The 15,570-nt window shown below is 44.0% G+C and overlaps 1 protein-coding gene across 4 annotated transcripts in view; it reads left to right on the top strand.

Annotated features, from left to right (window-relative positions):
* The window catches only part of fndc1 (fibronectin type III domain containing 1), a 291,318-nt gene that overhangs the window by 202,632 nt on the left and 73,116 nt on the right, over nucleotides 1-15,570 (top strand). For 3 of the 4 annotated variants that reach the window (XR_013499658.1, XM_078229982.1, XM_078229985.1), the window contains 3 exons: nucleotides 7,867-7,985; nucleotides 8,090-8,201; nucleotides 8,922-9,260. Coding sequence is in view for 3 of the 4 variants with exons in the window: in XM_078229982.1 (XP_078086108.1) it covers nucleotides 7,867-7,985; nucleotides 8,090-8,201; nucleotides 8,922-9,260 (570 nt within the window). In the remaining variant the exon portion in view is untranslated. The remainder of the gene's footprint in view (nucleotides 1-7,866; nucleotides 7,986-8,089; nucleotides 8,202-8,921; nucleotides 9,261-15,570) is intronic. The other variant, XM_078229984.1, reaches the window with a different exon arrangement.

The raw sequence follows: 15,570 nt of genomic DNA, 5'->3' as shown, positions 1-15,570 counted from the left end.
TTAGATAGGGTGGATAGTGATAGCCTTTTTCCTCTGATGGAGAAATCCAGCACGAGGGGGCATGGCTTTAAATTGAGGGGGGGTAGTTATAGAACCGATGTCAGGGGTAGGTTCTTTACCCAGAGGGTGGTGAGGGATTGGAATGCCCTGCCAGCATCAGTAGTAAATGCGCCTAGTTTGGGGGCGTTTAAGAGATCCGTAGATAGGTTCATGGACGAAAAGAAATTGGTTTAGGTTGGAGGGTCACAGTTTTTTTTTTTAACTGGTCGGTGCAACATCGTGGGCCGAAGGGCCTGTTCTGCGCTGTAATGTTCTATGTTCTATGTTCTTTTGCCCTTTATGTATTTGTAGAAGCTCTTTGGATTCTACTTTGCCTTATCTGCCAAAACAATTTTGTGTCCCTTTTTGCCCTCCTGATTTCTCTCTTAACTCTACCCCTACACCCCCTATATTCTTCAAGAGATTCACTTGATCCCAGCTGCCTGTGCATGTCATGTGCCTCTTTCTTCTTCTTGAGGTGATTTTTGAAGGTAGTGTTTTCAATTTGTCTCTGTATACTGAGTCCGGAATCAGCGATACTACTGCCTCCGTACCCACTTCCATTTTAATTATCTTCCCTTCTACCTTGGGAAGGACCCAGAATCTATCGGCTTCTCCTCGAACTGATAATATATTAAGCCGGAACTTTGTAGATTTAGGTTCTTCTGCTTCTTCCATAGATCAGGCGGACTCCCTGTCCCCTTCTTGGCTGTCGGCATGTATCTTGTGCCTAGTCCTCAGTCTCTCTTCAACTCTCCTTCTTTCAGTTACGACCTACAATTTTGAGCAATATGTCCCATGCATTGACAGCTGCGACATTGGGTTTCACGAGTTCAGCATGTTGACTCTTTGTGGCCAGACCTGCCACAGTGGCAGCATTCTGCAGTTGACACCATATTCTGCTGCCACCCAGATGTGTTGCTTCATTTGCAGCTAACTCCATAGCAGTAGGTATTTCAAAGGCCACTTTAAAGTCTAAGAACTCTTTTGTCAGAAGTTTCCATTGGATCACTTCATTGCGTAGCCCACAAACTGAATGGTTCCGCAAAGCATCTTACAAGAACCTGCTAAATTCACAGTGTTCTGTCTGTCTTTTTAACACTGCCACAAATTGTGTGATGGATTCTCCTTCCAACTGTATTCTTTTATAAAGTCGAAAATGTTCTGCTATCATAAGTGGCTTTGGGACATAATGGTTTCTTAGTGCCTCACACAACTCTGCTAGGGGTTTCTCTGCGGACTTTGAGTTGTATGAGACTTCTTAGTGTAGCAAATGTCTTACTCCCGATAGTACGCAGGAAGATTGCTACCATGCGTTCTTCACCTACCTTATTGGCTTTTAAGTATTAGTGAAAATGCTCTGTGTATACCATCCAGCTCTCCATATAGCATACAGCTCTCCATACCTTAATCGAATGGCCCCATTGCCCTGAACTGACCCATCATTTTCTGATCCCACTGGCGGGAGATTTTCCCGCCTTCATGTTTAATAGCCACATTTCACGTGTTTTTGCCTTTCTTTGCGCTGCCGCTCCCTCTGTACTCTCCCACTCTTCCCATCGAATGCAGCCTGAGTCCCCTCGTGACCGCTTCCCTCGATGCCTCGGCCTGTTCCCTCAAGTCTATTCTGGATGATTTGCACCGTTTTCGGAATCTAGGATGATGGCAATCTTCCCTCCTTCCGAAGAATCATTGGTGACATACAGTCTATGGGCCGTAATTCAGCCTCGTCGGCAATTATTATATATGAGGTTTAATATGGACTAAGAAAAGACCACGAGGTAAGTGGGAGTAAACTAACTGGAACTGTTTATCTCCATGTCATATCTCTGGCACACACTGCACAAGACTGGGTTGTCCCAGGTCACCTGACCCGTTCTCTTAAAGGGGCATACCCCCAGCATACGTAACAGGTTTCTCACAGAATAGAGGAAACTTCTCCCCTAAAAAGTTCAATTGAAAATTTCAAAACTGAAATTGATGGACTTTTCTGAGGTAAAGGTATTGGAAGTTACAGAACCAAGATTGATACATGGAGTTAAGATAGAACATAGAACAGTACAGCACAGAACAGGCCCTTCGGCCCACGATGTTGTGCCGAGCTTTGTCTGAAACTCAAATCAAGCTATTTCCTCCCTATCATCCCGAAGTACTCCCATGTGCATATCCAATAGCTTCTTAAATGTTCCTAAAGTTTCTGACTCCACTATCCCTGCAGGCAGTCCATTCCACACCCCAACCACTCTCTGAGTAAAAAACCTACCTCGGACATCTTTCCTATATCTCCCACCATGAACCCTATAGTTATGCCCCCTAGTTACCACTCCACTCACCCAAGGAAATAGTCTTTGAACGTTCACTCTATCTATCCCCTCATCATCTTATAAACCTCTATCAAGTCTCCTCTCAACCTCCTCCGCTCCAAAGAGAAAAGCCCAAGTTCCCTCAACCTTTCCTCATATGACCTACCCTCCAAACCAGGCAGCATCCTGGTAAATCTCCTTTGCACTCTTTCCAGTGTCTCCACATCCTTCTTGTGGTGAGGTGACCAGACTTCACACAATATTCCAAATGTGGTCTCACCAAGGTCCTGTAGAGTTGCAGCATAACCCCACGGCTCTTAAACTCAAACCCCCTGTTAATGAACGCCAACACACTATAGGCCTTCTTCACGGCTCTATCCAATTGAGTGGCAACCTTCAGAGATCTATGGATATGAACCCCAAGATCTCTCTGTTCCTCCACATTCTTCAGAACCCTACCTTTGACCCTGTAATCCACATTTAAATTTGTCCTACCAAAATGAATCACCTCGCATTTGTCAGGGTTAAACTCTATTTGCCATTTTTCAGCCCAGCTCTGCATCCTATCTATGTCTCTTTGCAGCCTACAACAGCCCTCCACCTCATCCACTACTCCACCAATCTTGGTGTCATCAGCAAATTTACTGATCCACCCTTCAGCCCCCTCCTCCAAGTCATTTATAAAAATGACAAATAGCAGAGGACCAAGCACTGATCCCTGTGGCACTCCGCTGGTAACCGGTTTCCAGTCCGAAAATTTTCCATCCACCACCACCCTCTGTCTTCTGTTAGATATGATGTGGAGATAGATAGCCAGTTACCTATCCAATCGGCCAAACTTCCCTCTATCCCACACATCCTTACTTTCTTCATAAGCCGACCATGGGGGACTTTATCAAACGCCTTACTAAAATCCATGTATATGACATCAACTGCACTACCTTCATCTACATACTTAGTTACCTCCTCAAAAAATTCTATCAAATTTGTGAGGCAAGACTTGCCCTTCACAAATCCGTGCTGACTATCCCGGATTAATCCGCATCTTTCTAAATGGTCGTAAATCCTATCCCTGAGGACCTTTTCCATCAACTTACCGACCACCGAAGTAAGACTAACCGGCCTATAATTACCAGGGTCATTTCTATTCCCTTTCTTAAACAGAGGAACCGCATTCGCCACTCTCCAGTCCTCTGGCACCATCCCCGTGGACAGTGAGGACGCAAAGATCAATGCCAAAGGCTCTGCTATCTCATCCCTTGCCTCCCAAAGACTCCTAGGATATATTTCATCAGGCCCAGGGGAATTATCAACTTTCAGTTTATTCAAAATTGCTAGTACATCTTCCCTCCGAACATCTACTTCCTCCAGCCTATCAGCCTGTGACACCCTCTCTTCCTCAAAAACATGGCCCCTCTCCTTGGTGAACACCGAAGAAAAGTATTCATTCATCACCTCTCCTATCTCTTCTGACTCCATGCACAAATTCCCACTGCCGTCCTTGACCGGCCCCAACCTCACCCTGGTCATTCTTTTCTTCCTCACATAAGAGTAAAAAGCCTTGGGGTTTTCCTTGATCCGACCCACCAAGGACATCTCATGCCCCCTCCTAGCTCTCCTAAGCCCCTTTTTCAGCTCATTTCTTGCTAACTTGTAACCCTCCATTGAGCCAACTGAACCTTGTTTTCTCAACCTTACATATGCTTCCTTCTTCCTCTTGACAAGACATTCCACCTCTTTTGTGAACCATGGTTCCCTCACTCGGCCATTTCCTCTCTGCCTGGCAGGGACATACCTATCAAGGACACGCAGTATTTGTTCCTTGAAAAAGTTCCACTTATGATTAGTGCCTTTCCCTGACAATTTTTGTTCCCATCCTATGCTTCCTAATTCCCGCCTGATTGCATCATAATTACCTCTCCCCCAATTGTAAACCTTGCCCTGCCGTATGGCCCTCTCCCTCTCCATTGCAATAACAAAAGACACTGAATTGTGGTGACTATCTCCAAAGTGCTCTCCCACAACCAAATCCAACACTTGGCCCGGTTCATTTCCCATTACCAAATCCAATGTGGCCCCACCTCTTGTCGGCTTATCCACATATTGTGTCAGGAACCCCTCCTGCACACACTGCACAAAAACTGCCCCATCCGAACTATTCGACCTATAAAGGCTCCAATCAATATTTGGAAAGTTAAAGTCCCCCATGACAACTACCCTGTGACCTCCACACCTATCCATAATCTGCTTAGCAATTTCTTGCTCCACATCTCTATTACTATTTGGGGGCCTATAGTAAACTCCTAACAACGTGACCACTCCTTTCCTATTCCTGACCTCAGCCCATATTACCTCTGTAGGCAGATCCTCTTCGAAATGCCTTTCTGCAGCCGTTACACTTTCCTTGATTAACAGTGCCACTCCTCCACCTCTTTTACCAGCTACCCTACACTTACTGAAACATCTATACCCCGGAACTTCCAACAACCATTCCTGTCCTTGTTCTACCCATGTCTCCGTAATGGCCACAACATCGTAGTCCCAAGTGCCAATCCACGCCCCAAGTTCACCTACCTTATTTCGGATGCTCCTTGCACTGAAGTAGACACACTTCAACCCACTTTCTTGTCTGCTGGTACCCACCTTTGACCGTGATACCCTTCCCAGTACCTCACTATACTCACTGACCTCCGGACTACAACTCCTTTTCCCATCCCCCTGACAAATTAGTTTAAACCCCCCCCCGAAGAGCTGTAGCAAATTTCCCTCCCATGATATTGGTGCCCCTCTGGTTCAGGTGCACCCCGTCCTGTTGGTACAGGTCCCACCTTCCCCAGAAAGTGTTCCAATTATCCACATAGCTGAAACCCTCCCTCCTACACCATCCCTGCATCCATGTGTTTAACTGCACTCTCTCCCTGTTCCTCAACTCGCTATCCCGTGGCACCGGCAACATACCAGAGATGACAACCTGTTTTGTCCTGGCTCTCAGCTTCCACCCTAGCTCCCTGAATTCCTGTTTTAAGTCTCCGTCCCCTCTCTTACCTATGTCTTTGGTGCCGACGTGCACCATGACTTGTGACTGTTCCCCCTCCCCCTTTAGAATGCTGAAGACACGGTCGGAGATGTCACGGACCCTGGCATCCGGGAGGCAACATACCATCTGTGAGTCTCTCTTGTTGCCACAGAACCTCCTATCTATCCCTCTAACTAACGAGTCCCCAATAACTATAGCTCTCCCGCTCTCCCCCTTTCCCTTCTGAGCCACAGGGACAGACTCAGCGCTGGAGACCTGGTCACTGCGGCTTACCACTGGTAGGTCGCCCCCCTCACCTGTATCCAAAGTGGAATACTTGTTGCTAAGGGGAACGACCACAGGGGATCCCCGCACCGACTGCTTCCTCCCAGCCCCTCTCACTGTCACCCATCTATTTTCATTCCCTGGAGCAACTATATCCCTGAAGCTTGTGTCTATGGCCCTCTCTGCCTCCCTGATGATCCTAAACTCATCCAACTCCAGCTCCAGCTCCCTAACGTGGTCTTGGAGGAGCTGCAGATGGGTGCACCTCCCACAGGTGTAATCAGCAGGGACACTGACGGTGTCCCTCACCTCAAGCATTCTGCAGGAGGTACATTGCACTGCCTTCACTTCCATCCCCTCCATATAACTTACTGCTACAAAGAAAAAGAATTGCTCCAATGGAACACTGAACCCTTTTTCCCCTTCCTCAGAGTGCACTGGGAAAGAAGTTTAAAAAGCAGGAACACAGAGCGGTGACAGTTTAAAAAGCAGGAACACAGAGCGGTGACAGTTTAAAGAGTGGGAACACAGAGCGGTGACAGTTTAAAGAGTGGGAACACAGAGCGGTGACAGTTTAAAAAGCCAAATACAAATAAACTATGATCTAATTTAATTACTCAAAGGGATGGATGGTCTAATTCTGCTCCTATGTTTCAATTTTGATGATAAGAAGTTTAACAACACCAAGTTAAAGTCCAACAGGCTTATTTGGTAGCAAAAGCCACACAAGCTTTCGGAGCTCCAAGCCCTTTCTTCAGGTGAGTGGGAATTCTGTTCACAAACAGGGCATATAAAGACACAGACTCAATTTACATGAATAATGGTTGGAATGCAAATACTTACAGCTAATCAAGTCTTTAAGATACAAAAAACGTGAGTGGAGAGAGCATCAAGACAGGCTAAAAAGATGTGTATTGTCTCCAGACAAGACAGCCAGTGAAACTTTGCAGGTCCAGGCAAGCTGTGGGGGTTACAAATAGTGTGACATGAACCCAATATCCCGGTTGAGGCCGTCCTCGTGTGTGCGGAACTTGGCTATCAGTTTCTGCTCAGTGACTCTGCGCTTTCGTGTGTCGTGAAGGCCGCCTTGGAGAACGCTTACCCGAATATCAGAGGCCGAATGCCCGTGACCGCTTAAGTGCCCCCCAACAGGAAGAGAACAGTCTTGCCTGGTGATTGTCGAGCGGTGTTCATTCATCCGTTGTCGCAGCGTCTGCATAGTTTCCCCATCTGTGACAGATGCCATCATCTCATGTGAGAACACCATCCACGGTATATACTCTTGCAATTCGGCCAACGTTGTCTACCTGATACGCTGCAGGAAAGGATGTCCCGAGGCATGGTACATTGGGGAAACTATGCAGATGCTGCGACAACGGATGAATGAACACCGCTCGACAATCATCAGGCAAGACTGTTCTCTTCCTGTTGGGGAACACTTCAGCGGTCACGGGCATTCGGCCTCTGATATTCGGGTAAGCGTTCTCCAAGGCGGCCTTCACGACACACGACAGCGCAGAGTCGCTGAGCAGAAACTGATAGCCAAGTTCCGCACACACGAGGACGGCCTCAACCGGGATATTGGGTTCATGTCACACTATTTGTAACCCCACAGCTTGCCTGGACCTGCAAAGTTTCACTGGCTGTCTTATCTGGAGACAATACACATCTTTTTAGCCTGTCTTGATGCTCTCTCCACTCACGTTCTTTGTAACTTTAAGACTTGATTCGTTGTAAGTATTCGCATTCGAACCATTATTCATGTAAATTGAGTCTGTGTCTTTATATGCCCTGTTTGTGAACAGAATTCCCACTCACCTGAAGGAGGGGCTTGGAGCTCTGAAAGCATGTGTGGCTTTTGCTACCAAATAAACCTGTTGGACTTTAACCTGGTGTTGTTAAACTTCTTACTGTGTTTACCCCAGTCCAACGCCGGCATCTCCACATCAATTTTGATACACAGCAATATCCCTGAATGATCAATTGAGTTCAATTCAGGGAAAGTTGGGAACGGTAGACATTTTTGAGCACATCCTGCCACATTTGCAGACAATGCGCAAGATTATGTTCAGATTTTAAAAAGGTGTATTTTACATTAATTTTTCATAAGATTAAAAAAAATTCCAATAATCCGCTGAAACATTTGAGACAAGATCCATAATAAATATAGACTTTCAGACAATATCATTCATGAATGAATTTAAATATTGTGTCAAATCACAGGGAAAAATGGGAGACCAAATTTAACAGCTGACAGACAGAGCAAAGTTTCAGCTAACAAAGGGAGTAATGAAAAAGCGACTGGGCGTAGGGTCATCGCTGGACCTCAGGATACTAAATGGGTTGAGTATTTCTTGTACAATTGATTCAAGAAATTGTCAAATCAATGTCAGAGCTAAATCAATTGAAAAATGTGACTTATTAGTGTTTTTAACTTCCAAAACAGATTGTAGATCTTGATCAAGGAATATTGATGAATCCTGAAGGACAAATCCTCCAGGATACAGAGGGAAAGCCCCTCCAAATACAACTGGGAGTAGATGGACGAACTGTACTAGGTTTGTGCAATTCCAGTCAAACCTCTTTAAAAATAAATTTGGTTCCAAAAGGAAAAGTAATTCTTATCAGTGCTTGATGCTTAATATATCTAGTGCTGACAAAATAAATATGCTGTAGAAGCTTTGTCTTATTCAGGACAGACATAAGAATACCAAATTTCAAAGGGAACAATAATTTATATTGCATGAGAAAAGGGTGCTAATTGGTTGGCAAGTGGACTCTGTTTAAAGTGTTGTCATGGAAAATGCATTAGGGAAGAGTTATTCCCAAACCTTTGTTTGAATTTTAAAAAAAGTGAGACAACACTGATTGAGGAATGCACCAGGAACAGTTGTCTTCTTTTGTTTATTTGAGAAGGATGCAATGTTTGGACATGTTCTTTCTATTTTCAGATGAGAGGCTTTTACCTAGCATAAATTAGCCATATTGTATGACTGGTTGATAATCTTAAATTCTTTGTTAGTATAGCCCTTAGCATTATCCTCAGCAAGAGAGCCAGCAGAGCACCAAATTTGCCCCAGAGCCCTGACGACTTCACAATCTTTGACCAGAGTCCACCTGTCAACCATAAGTGCTACCATCACCACTTCTCAATGCAATTAGGGATGGGCTATTAATTCTGGCCTTGCCAACAATGCTCATTATTATGAGGAAAAAAAGGTATTTAACACCTTGTAGTAAAATAGCTGCCATTTTTCTGTTTAATTTTAATTTTAAAGATCAACAAGGATCCCCAATCCTGAGTCCTGATGGATTACCTCTGTTTGGACATGGGAGAGATAGCAAGCCTTTAGTTGACCCAAAAGGTAAGCCAGTTTTATCAGTCGGAGGCAAACCTGTCATCGGATTAATCCGCCAATTAGAAACGACAGTTGCGCCTACCACTACAACTACCACAACCACAACCACGGCTGCAACAACCACAAGTACTACAACAGAGCCAACAACCAAGCTTACAACTGTCATTCCAACCTGTCCCAGAGGCAGTAATATAAGATTGAATGAAGATGGTTATCCTATTCTAGGCCCTGCCAATACCATTGAATGCTTCACCGAAGGTAAGAACTATTTTGTTAAATACTGTGAATGCAGCTTTCAAAATGAACAACATATGTCAAGTTGCTACTGAAATTAGCTTTGTGATATTTATCTTTTATTCATTTCTGATAAGATGCACATTAGCAATACTTGCCTGTGATTTGATATCATGTTGCTAAGTATTCCAGACACAGCTTGGAAAGAGCTACTTTCTTTATTAAGAGCGTTATCTTCTGGAGTGTTTGTGCTGGCTAACATAAGAATAGAACAGACATTAAGGAGATCACTAGAATTTTGAATCCACCCTACTGAACAGACAGGTTGACAACAAGGAAAGAAAGGATTTCGGGGCTATGTGCTCAACGTGAACAGGAAAGGTATACAATAGTTCATGAGCCTTCTTTTTCTGGGGCAGGATTTGATGGTTCTCCATTGGCAGCTTTGTAGGCACGGGGGCCTGTAAAATTCTCATGTGGCCTTCCTGCCGCCCTCCAGCCCATCCTTGACCTGCCAGCAATTTTATGTGGTGCCGGCAAGGCTTATAGGGTAGCCTGCCCACCTTCACCCTAATTGATGCCTTTAATTGGTTATATAAGTGTCAATTGAGGCTGGTGGGAGGATTTCAGGGGAAGGGCAGGTCACCATGATTGGGTGGGAATAGAGGGCCCCCTTTCCATATTGGGTGGCCCAGTCCAAGGTCTGTCCAGCAAGTGCAATCCCCTCCCCCTTGGCTTCTCCATCAAGTCCCCACCCCACACTCTCCCAACCTACCCTGGGCAAACCCTCCTCTAGTTGCCATGAGACTTCCTTGCACTTGCCTTGGCCTGGACTTCGGGACGTAGAATCTGGGGACTGCTTGTAATTCCAGTCTTGGCCATTGCTGCCACTGACTCTGCTAGTACTACAGAACTGCCAACCAACCCAATTGCTGGTTACTCTCTGAGGCAGGACTACCACCTGAGTGAGGGATGGAAGTCCAGTCTCCAAAATATCTGCGGGGCTGTACTGATCAACTCTTCAGATGGCAGGCACAAGAAAACCTGTCCTAGATGTTGCTGCCAATACTTCAGATCTTTCAATAGAAAGGCTGGTGTATATGCACTCATTCTCTGGAAAAACTAATCCTGCCATTTTGCTAACGGTTCCTGCAAAGTCTGATACCCTTGTTGACTCTTTGCATGTGCAAATAGGAGACTTAACACTCATCTGGGGTTAAAATGTGTGACTTATTTGTATGCTGTAGTTAGCATTCTCAGTTGATTGACACCAAACCTGTGGTCCTTTAAAGGAATGCTGGAGTCTGCTTCTTGAATCACAGAATGGTTATTGAACAGGCAGAGGCCACTTGGCTCATCAGGTCAATGATAGCTCTCTGCAGGCGCAATCCAACTGGCCTCACTGCCAATATTTTCTCCACAGCCTTACAATTTTTTATCTTTCGATGTTTATTCAATTCCCTTCAGAAAGCCACAACTGAATTTGCTTCCAAAACCCTCTTGCTGTGTGTTAAATATTTTTTCCTTGTGTTGCCTCTGGTTCTTTGCCAATCTCCCTTAATCAGTAACCTCTGAACCTTCTGCCAATGGAAGCAATTTCTCTCTTTTATACTGTCTAGACCCCACATAATACATGAATAAATCTATAAATTTCCTCTCAATATTTTCTCCTCTCGAGCCTCAACAATTGATCCACATAATTGAAGTCCCTTATCCTGGAACCTTCATGGTAAAACTTTTCTGCATCCTCCCTAAAGCATTCCTATCCTTTCTAGAATGAGGTATCCAGAATTGGCTGAACTAGTATTTTGTAAAGCTTCATCATCACTTCCTTGCTTTCCTTGCTGCCTTTATTTATAAAGGCCAGGATCCCATATTATTTAGAGTCATAGAGGTTTACAGCATGGAAACAGGCCCTTCGGCCCAACTTGTCCATGCCGCCCTTATTTTCTTTTAAAAACCCCTAAGCTAATCCCAATTGCCCGCATTTGGCCCATATCCCTCTATACCCATCATACCCATGTAACTATCTAAATGTTTTTTAAAAGATAAAATTGTACCCGCCTCTACTACTAACTCTGGCAGCTTGTTCCAGACACTCACCACCTTTTGTGTGAAAAAATTGCCGCTCTGGACATTTTTGTATCTCTCACCTTAAACCTATGCCCTCTAGTTTTAGACTCCCCTACCTTTTGAGAAAAGATATTGACTATCTACCTTGTCTATGCCCCTCATTATTTTATAGACCTCTATAAGGTCACCCCTCAGCCTCCTACGCTCCAGAGAAAAAAATCCCAGTCTATTCAGCCTCTCCTTATAACTCAATCCATCAAGTCCCGGTAGCATCCTAGTAAATCTTTTCTGCACTCTTTCTAGTTTAATAATATCCTTTCTATAATAGGGTGACCAGAATTGCACACAGTATTCCAAGTGTGGCCTTACCAATGTCTTGTACAACTTCAACAAGACGTCCCAACTCCTGTATTCAACGTTCTAACCGATGAAACCAAGCATGCCGAATGCCTTCTTCACCACTCTGTCCACCTGTGACTCCACTTTCAAGGAGCTATGAACCTGTACCCCTAGATCTCTTTGTTCTGTAACTCTCCCCAATGCCCTACCATTAACTGAGTAAGTCCTGCCCTTATTTAATCTATCAAAGTGCATCACCTCGCATTTGTCTAAATTAAACTCCATCTGCCATTCGTCAGCCCACTGGCCCAATTGATCAAGATCCCACTGCAATTGGAGATGACCTTCCTCACTGTCCACCATGCCACCAATCTTGGTGTCATCTGCAAACTTACTAACCATGCCCCCTATATTCTCATTTTTAACCACTTTCTCAACTTGCCCTGCTATCTTCAATGATTTGAGCGTATACACCCCAGGTCTCTCTGTTCTTACGCCTTATGAACACATTTTCTATGAACCTTATTCCCTTATCTCTTTCATCACATAGCAAGCTCTGGCTTTGATTGTCCTACATTTCCTCCTCAAGGGGATGTACCTTAGTTTTGCCTGAATCAGCTCCCATTGTCCCATTACAATTTTACCTGCCAATCTTTGATCCAAATTTACTCAGGATAGGTTCATTTCCAGCCACCACCAACCCCTCACGCTTGTTCATCCATCCTTCAAATGAGTATTTTAATTCTATAGGGTACTTCCTTAAACAAAACCTACTGACAATTTGTCTAGTTGACTCCTCTCATTCCCTGGAGCCTGATCCAGCTATGCCTCCTCCCTCATTGGGTTACAAACATTCTGGCCAAAAGAATTCTCCTGATTACATTTCAGAAACTCTTCTCCTTCTCTGCCCTTCACACTATTACTATCCCATTTACTGCTCGGATAATTGAAGTCCCCCATTATCGCTGCTCTGTAATTGTTGCACTTGTCTGTAATTTTCCTGCACATTTTCTCTTTATATATGTTCTCTATATTTCTCTTTATTTTGGAAAGCTATGTTTTACTTTGCTTACTTAAATGTGGAACCAGGAGGAGCACATTAGAATGAAAGAATCATGCCTTTTACGTGAAATGGGGATTGCACTGCATGATCTAGAGTTCCTGAGTGCTGACCATTGGTAGAATATAGTCCCTTTATATATAAACCATGATGTGTTTAAGATCCAGGTGTGAACACTATTACCATAAGTGATCATTGGACCTTAAAAAACAAGAAATCAGATTGGTCACAAGATTGTCAAATTAAACTTAATAAAGCACATGGCTTAAAAATGTAATCAAAACTTGGAATAAAACTCCAGGCGACCAGAGAAATGTTAGAATGGCCTGTTCCATTAAGGTCACTTGTTCAATATTGTTCCAGCATAATAATAACATTCCTTTATCCTTGTTCATTAATGATTGGAAATGAGTTTATCTTTAACAATTTGTTACATCTGTTCTTTCAGTAATTGAGTGATTTCATTCATCTCAGACTTCACAAGTGTTTGAATATAACACCCAAGTCAAATTTTGAACAGCTGCTCCAGTGTAGAACCTTGTTCAAGTCCAGTTAGAGAATATAGAGCTCATTGCAGCCTTTTGAGATATTCTCAAAATCAAAAAACTGGAAAATTGGATACATGGTATCCATGGTTCCATAGAGAGAACTTCCACACAAGAAACAGAGCCTTGTTACTTGTATCCAATATGTAAATCTGAGGCAGACATATTCCAGGAGCTGATTCTGTGCAAAGTGGGCACCTAAGCCATGAATGTTTATTGAATAGGCTAGGTATAATGTCTGCCAGTTTAATATCATTATCTGTCCTATGTTCAGAGTGAGAGTAGAAGCCTGAAAACAGGGAGACATGTTCTGTTTTATTCATGCTTATGAGAAAAGTATAAAATCAGCCAGCATTTCTACTACATATTCTTAAAAGGGGCAAACGTGCAAATCCAAAATGCAATCAACTGTACAACAGTTAGGAAAATAGTATATTGCGCAATGTCTTTTGACTGCAGATTGCAGGGCGGCACGGTAGTACAGTGGTTAGCACTGCTGCTTCACAGCTCCAGGGTCCCGGGTTCGATTCCCGGCTCGGGTCACTGTCTGTGTGGAGTTTGCACATTCTCCTCGTGTCTGCGTGGGTTTCCTCCGGGTGCTCCGGTTTCCTCCCACAGTCCAAAGATGTGCGGGTTAGGTTGATTGGCCAAGGTTAAAAATTGCCCCTTAGAGTCCTGAGATGCGTAGGTTAGAGGGATTAGCGGGTAAATATGTGGGGGTAGGGCATGGGTGGGATTGTGGTCGGTGCAGACTCGATGGGCCGAATGGCCTCCTTCTGCACTGTAGGGTTTCTATGATGATTTCTATGAGGTTGTAGCTTGGTTTCATTAAATAGCGATGTAGCCCGTTTAAAACAATGTGCTGCTTGTCCACAGAGGGAGTATGTCATAACATTGCAAATAAGTATACTTCATTAATAAAATATTTTTTATTCGGTTCCTGAAATTGAAGTTTAATATGTAGCATTTCCTTAACTGGAAGGATATTTATTTGGTGCTAGTAAAATCAGTGGTTACCTGATGTGCCTGAAATGATCACGGAATTGTTTCCAGAACAGAGTAATATTCTTCACATGTTCCAGCAATGAGAAATTGCAACTCTTTCAGTCCTATTCAATTAATGAACAGGAAATCCAAGGCTCCAAGTTGTTATGTCCTGACCAGCATTCCCTTTGAATGCTACTTACGACAGAGAGCATGCAGTTAGCAAATGAAAAATCTGCTCAAGAGTGACAGTAAAATTCAAGTACAAAGTAGTTTTTAAATTGTGAAAGTTGTGTATTTCTGCTTATTCGTTCTTTTAATTGATAAACTTAATTCGCAGTACAAATTCTAATTGTTTCCTTAACTGTCTCTTCAGCGGCTGATTATTTGGGAAGGAGTTGAAGATGGGTAGGAAAACTTAGATTTATAGATTTACAAGATGTAATAAATCCACGGAGTTGAAAGTCCCATCACCAAGTTACTTTATTTTCACCATACATCTGTACACAGCCAGCTCTCCAGTTGCTCCCTGCTGGATGCAGGCTGGGAGTCTGACACACCTGCTTTAAATAGGGAACATGAGGCTCCCTGATTTAACCATCAATTCGGACTCATCAGGTAGTTCATACTCTTGCAAGCCAACCTCATTAGCCTGGCTGAAGTCATCACACAAGACCCTCGTAGAATAGAATCATAGAGTGCAGAAGAAGCCCTTCAGCACATTGAGTCTGCACCAACACTCGAAAAACCTGATCTCCCACATAACCACATTTCACAGCACTTTGCCCAAGTGCTCATCCAGGTACATTTTAAAGGATATGAGGCAACTCGCATCTACCACCCTCCCAGGCAGCGTGCTCCAGACCATCACCACCCTCTAGGTACAAAAGTTTTCCTCACATCCCCCCTAAACCTCCTGCACCTCACCTTGCACTCATGACTGACCCTTCAACTAAGGGGAAGAGCTGCGTCATATCCATTCTGTCCATGCCCCTCATAATCTTGTATACCTCAGTCACGTCATCCCCCAGTCTTCCCTGCTCCAACAAAAACAACCCAAGCCTATCCAACCTCTCTTCATAGCTGAAGTGTTCCATCCCAGGCAATATCCTGGTGAATCTCCTCTGCACCCCCTCCAGTGCTATCACATCCTTCTAAAAAAATGGCACAGAGTACTCCACCTATGGCATCACCAACGTTCTATACAACTCATGCCTTCCCTGCTTTTGTAATCTATGCCTTGATTGATAATGGGAAGTGTCCCATATGCCTTTTTCACCACCCTACTAACATGCCTTTCTCATCTTCAGAGATCTATGGACAATCACGCCAA

Source organism: Mustelus asterias, chromosome 15 (assembly GCF_964213995.1).
Source record: "Mustelus asterias chromosome 15, sMusAst1.hap1.1, whole genome shotgun sequence".
In the NCBI taxonomy this organism is placed as follows: Eukaryota; Metazoa; Chordata; class Chondrichthyes; order Carcharhiniformes; family Triakidae; genus Mustelus; species Mustelus asterias.
This window is presented reverse-complemented; position numbering and strand designations above follow the sequence as displayed.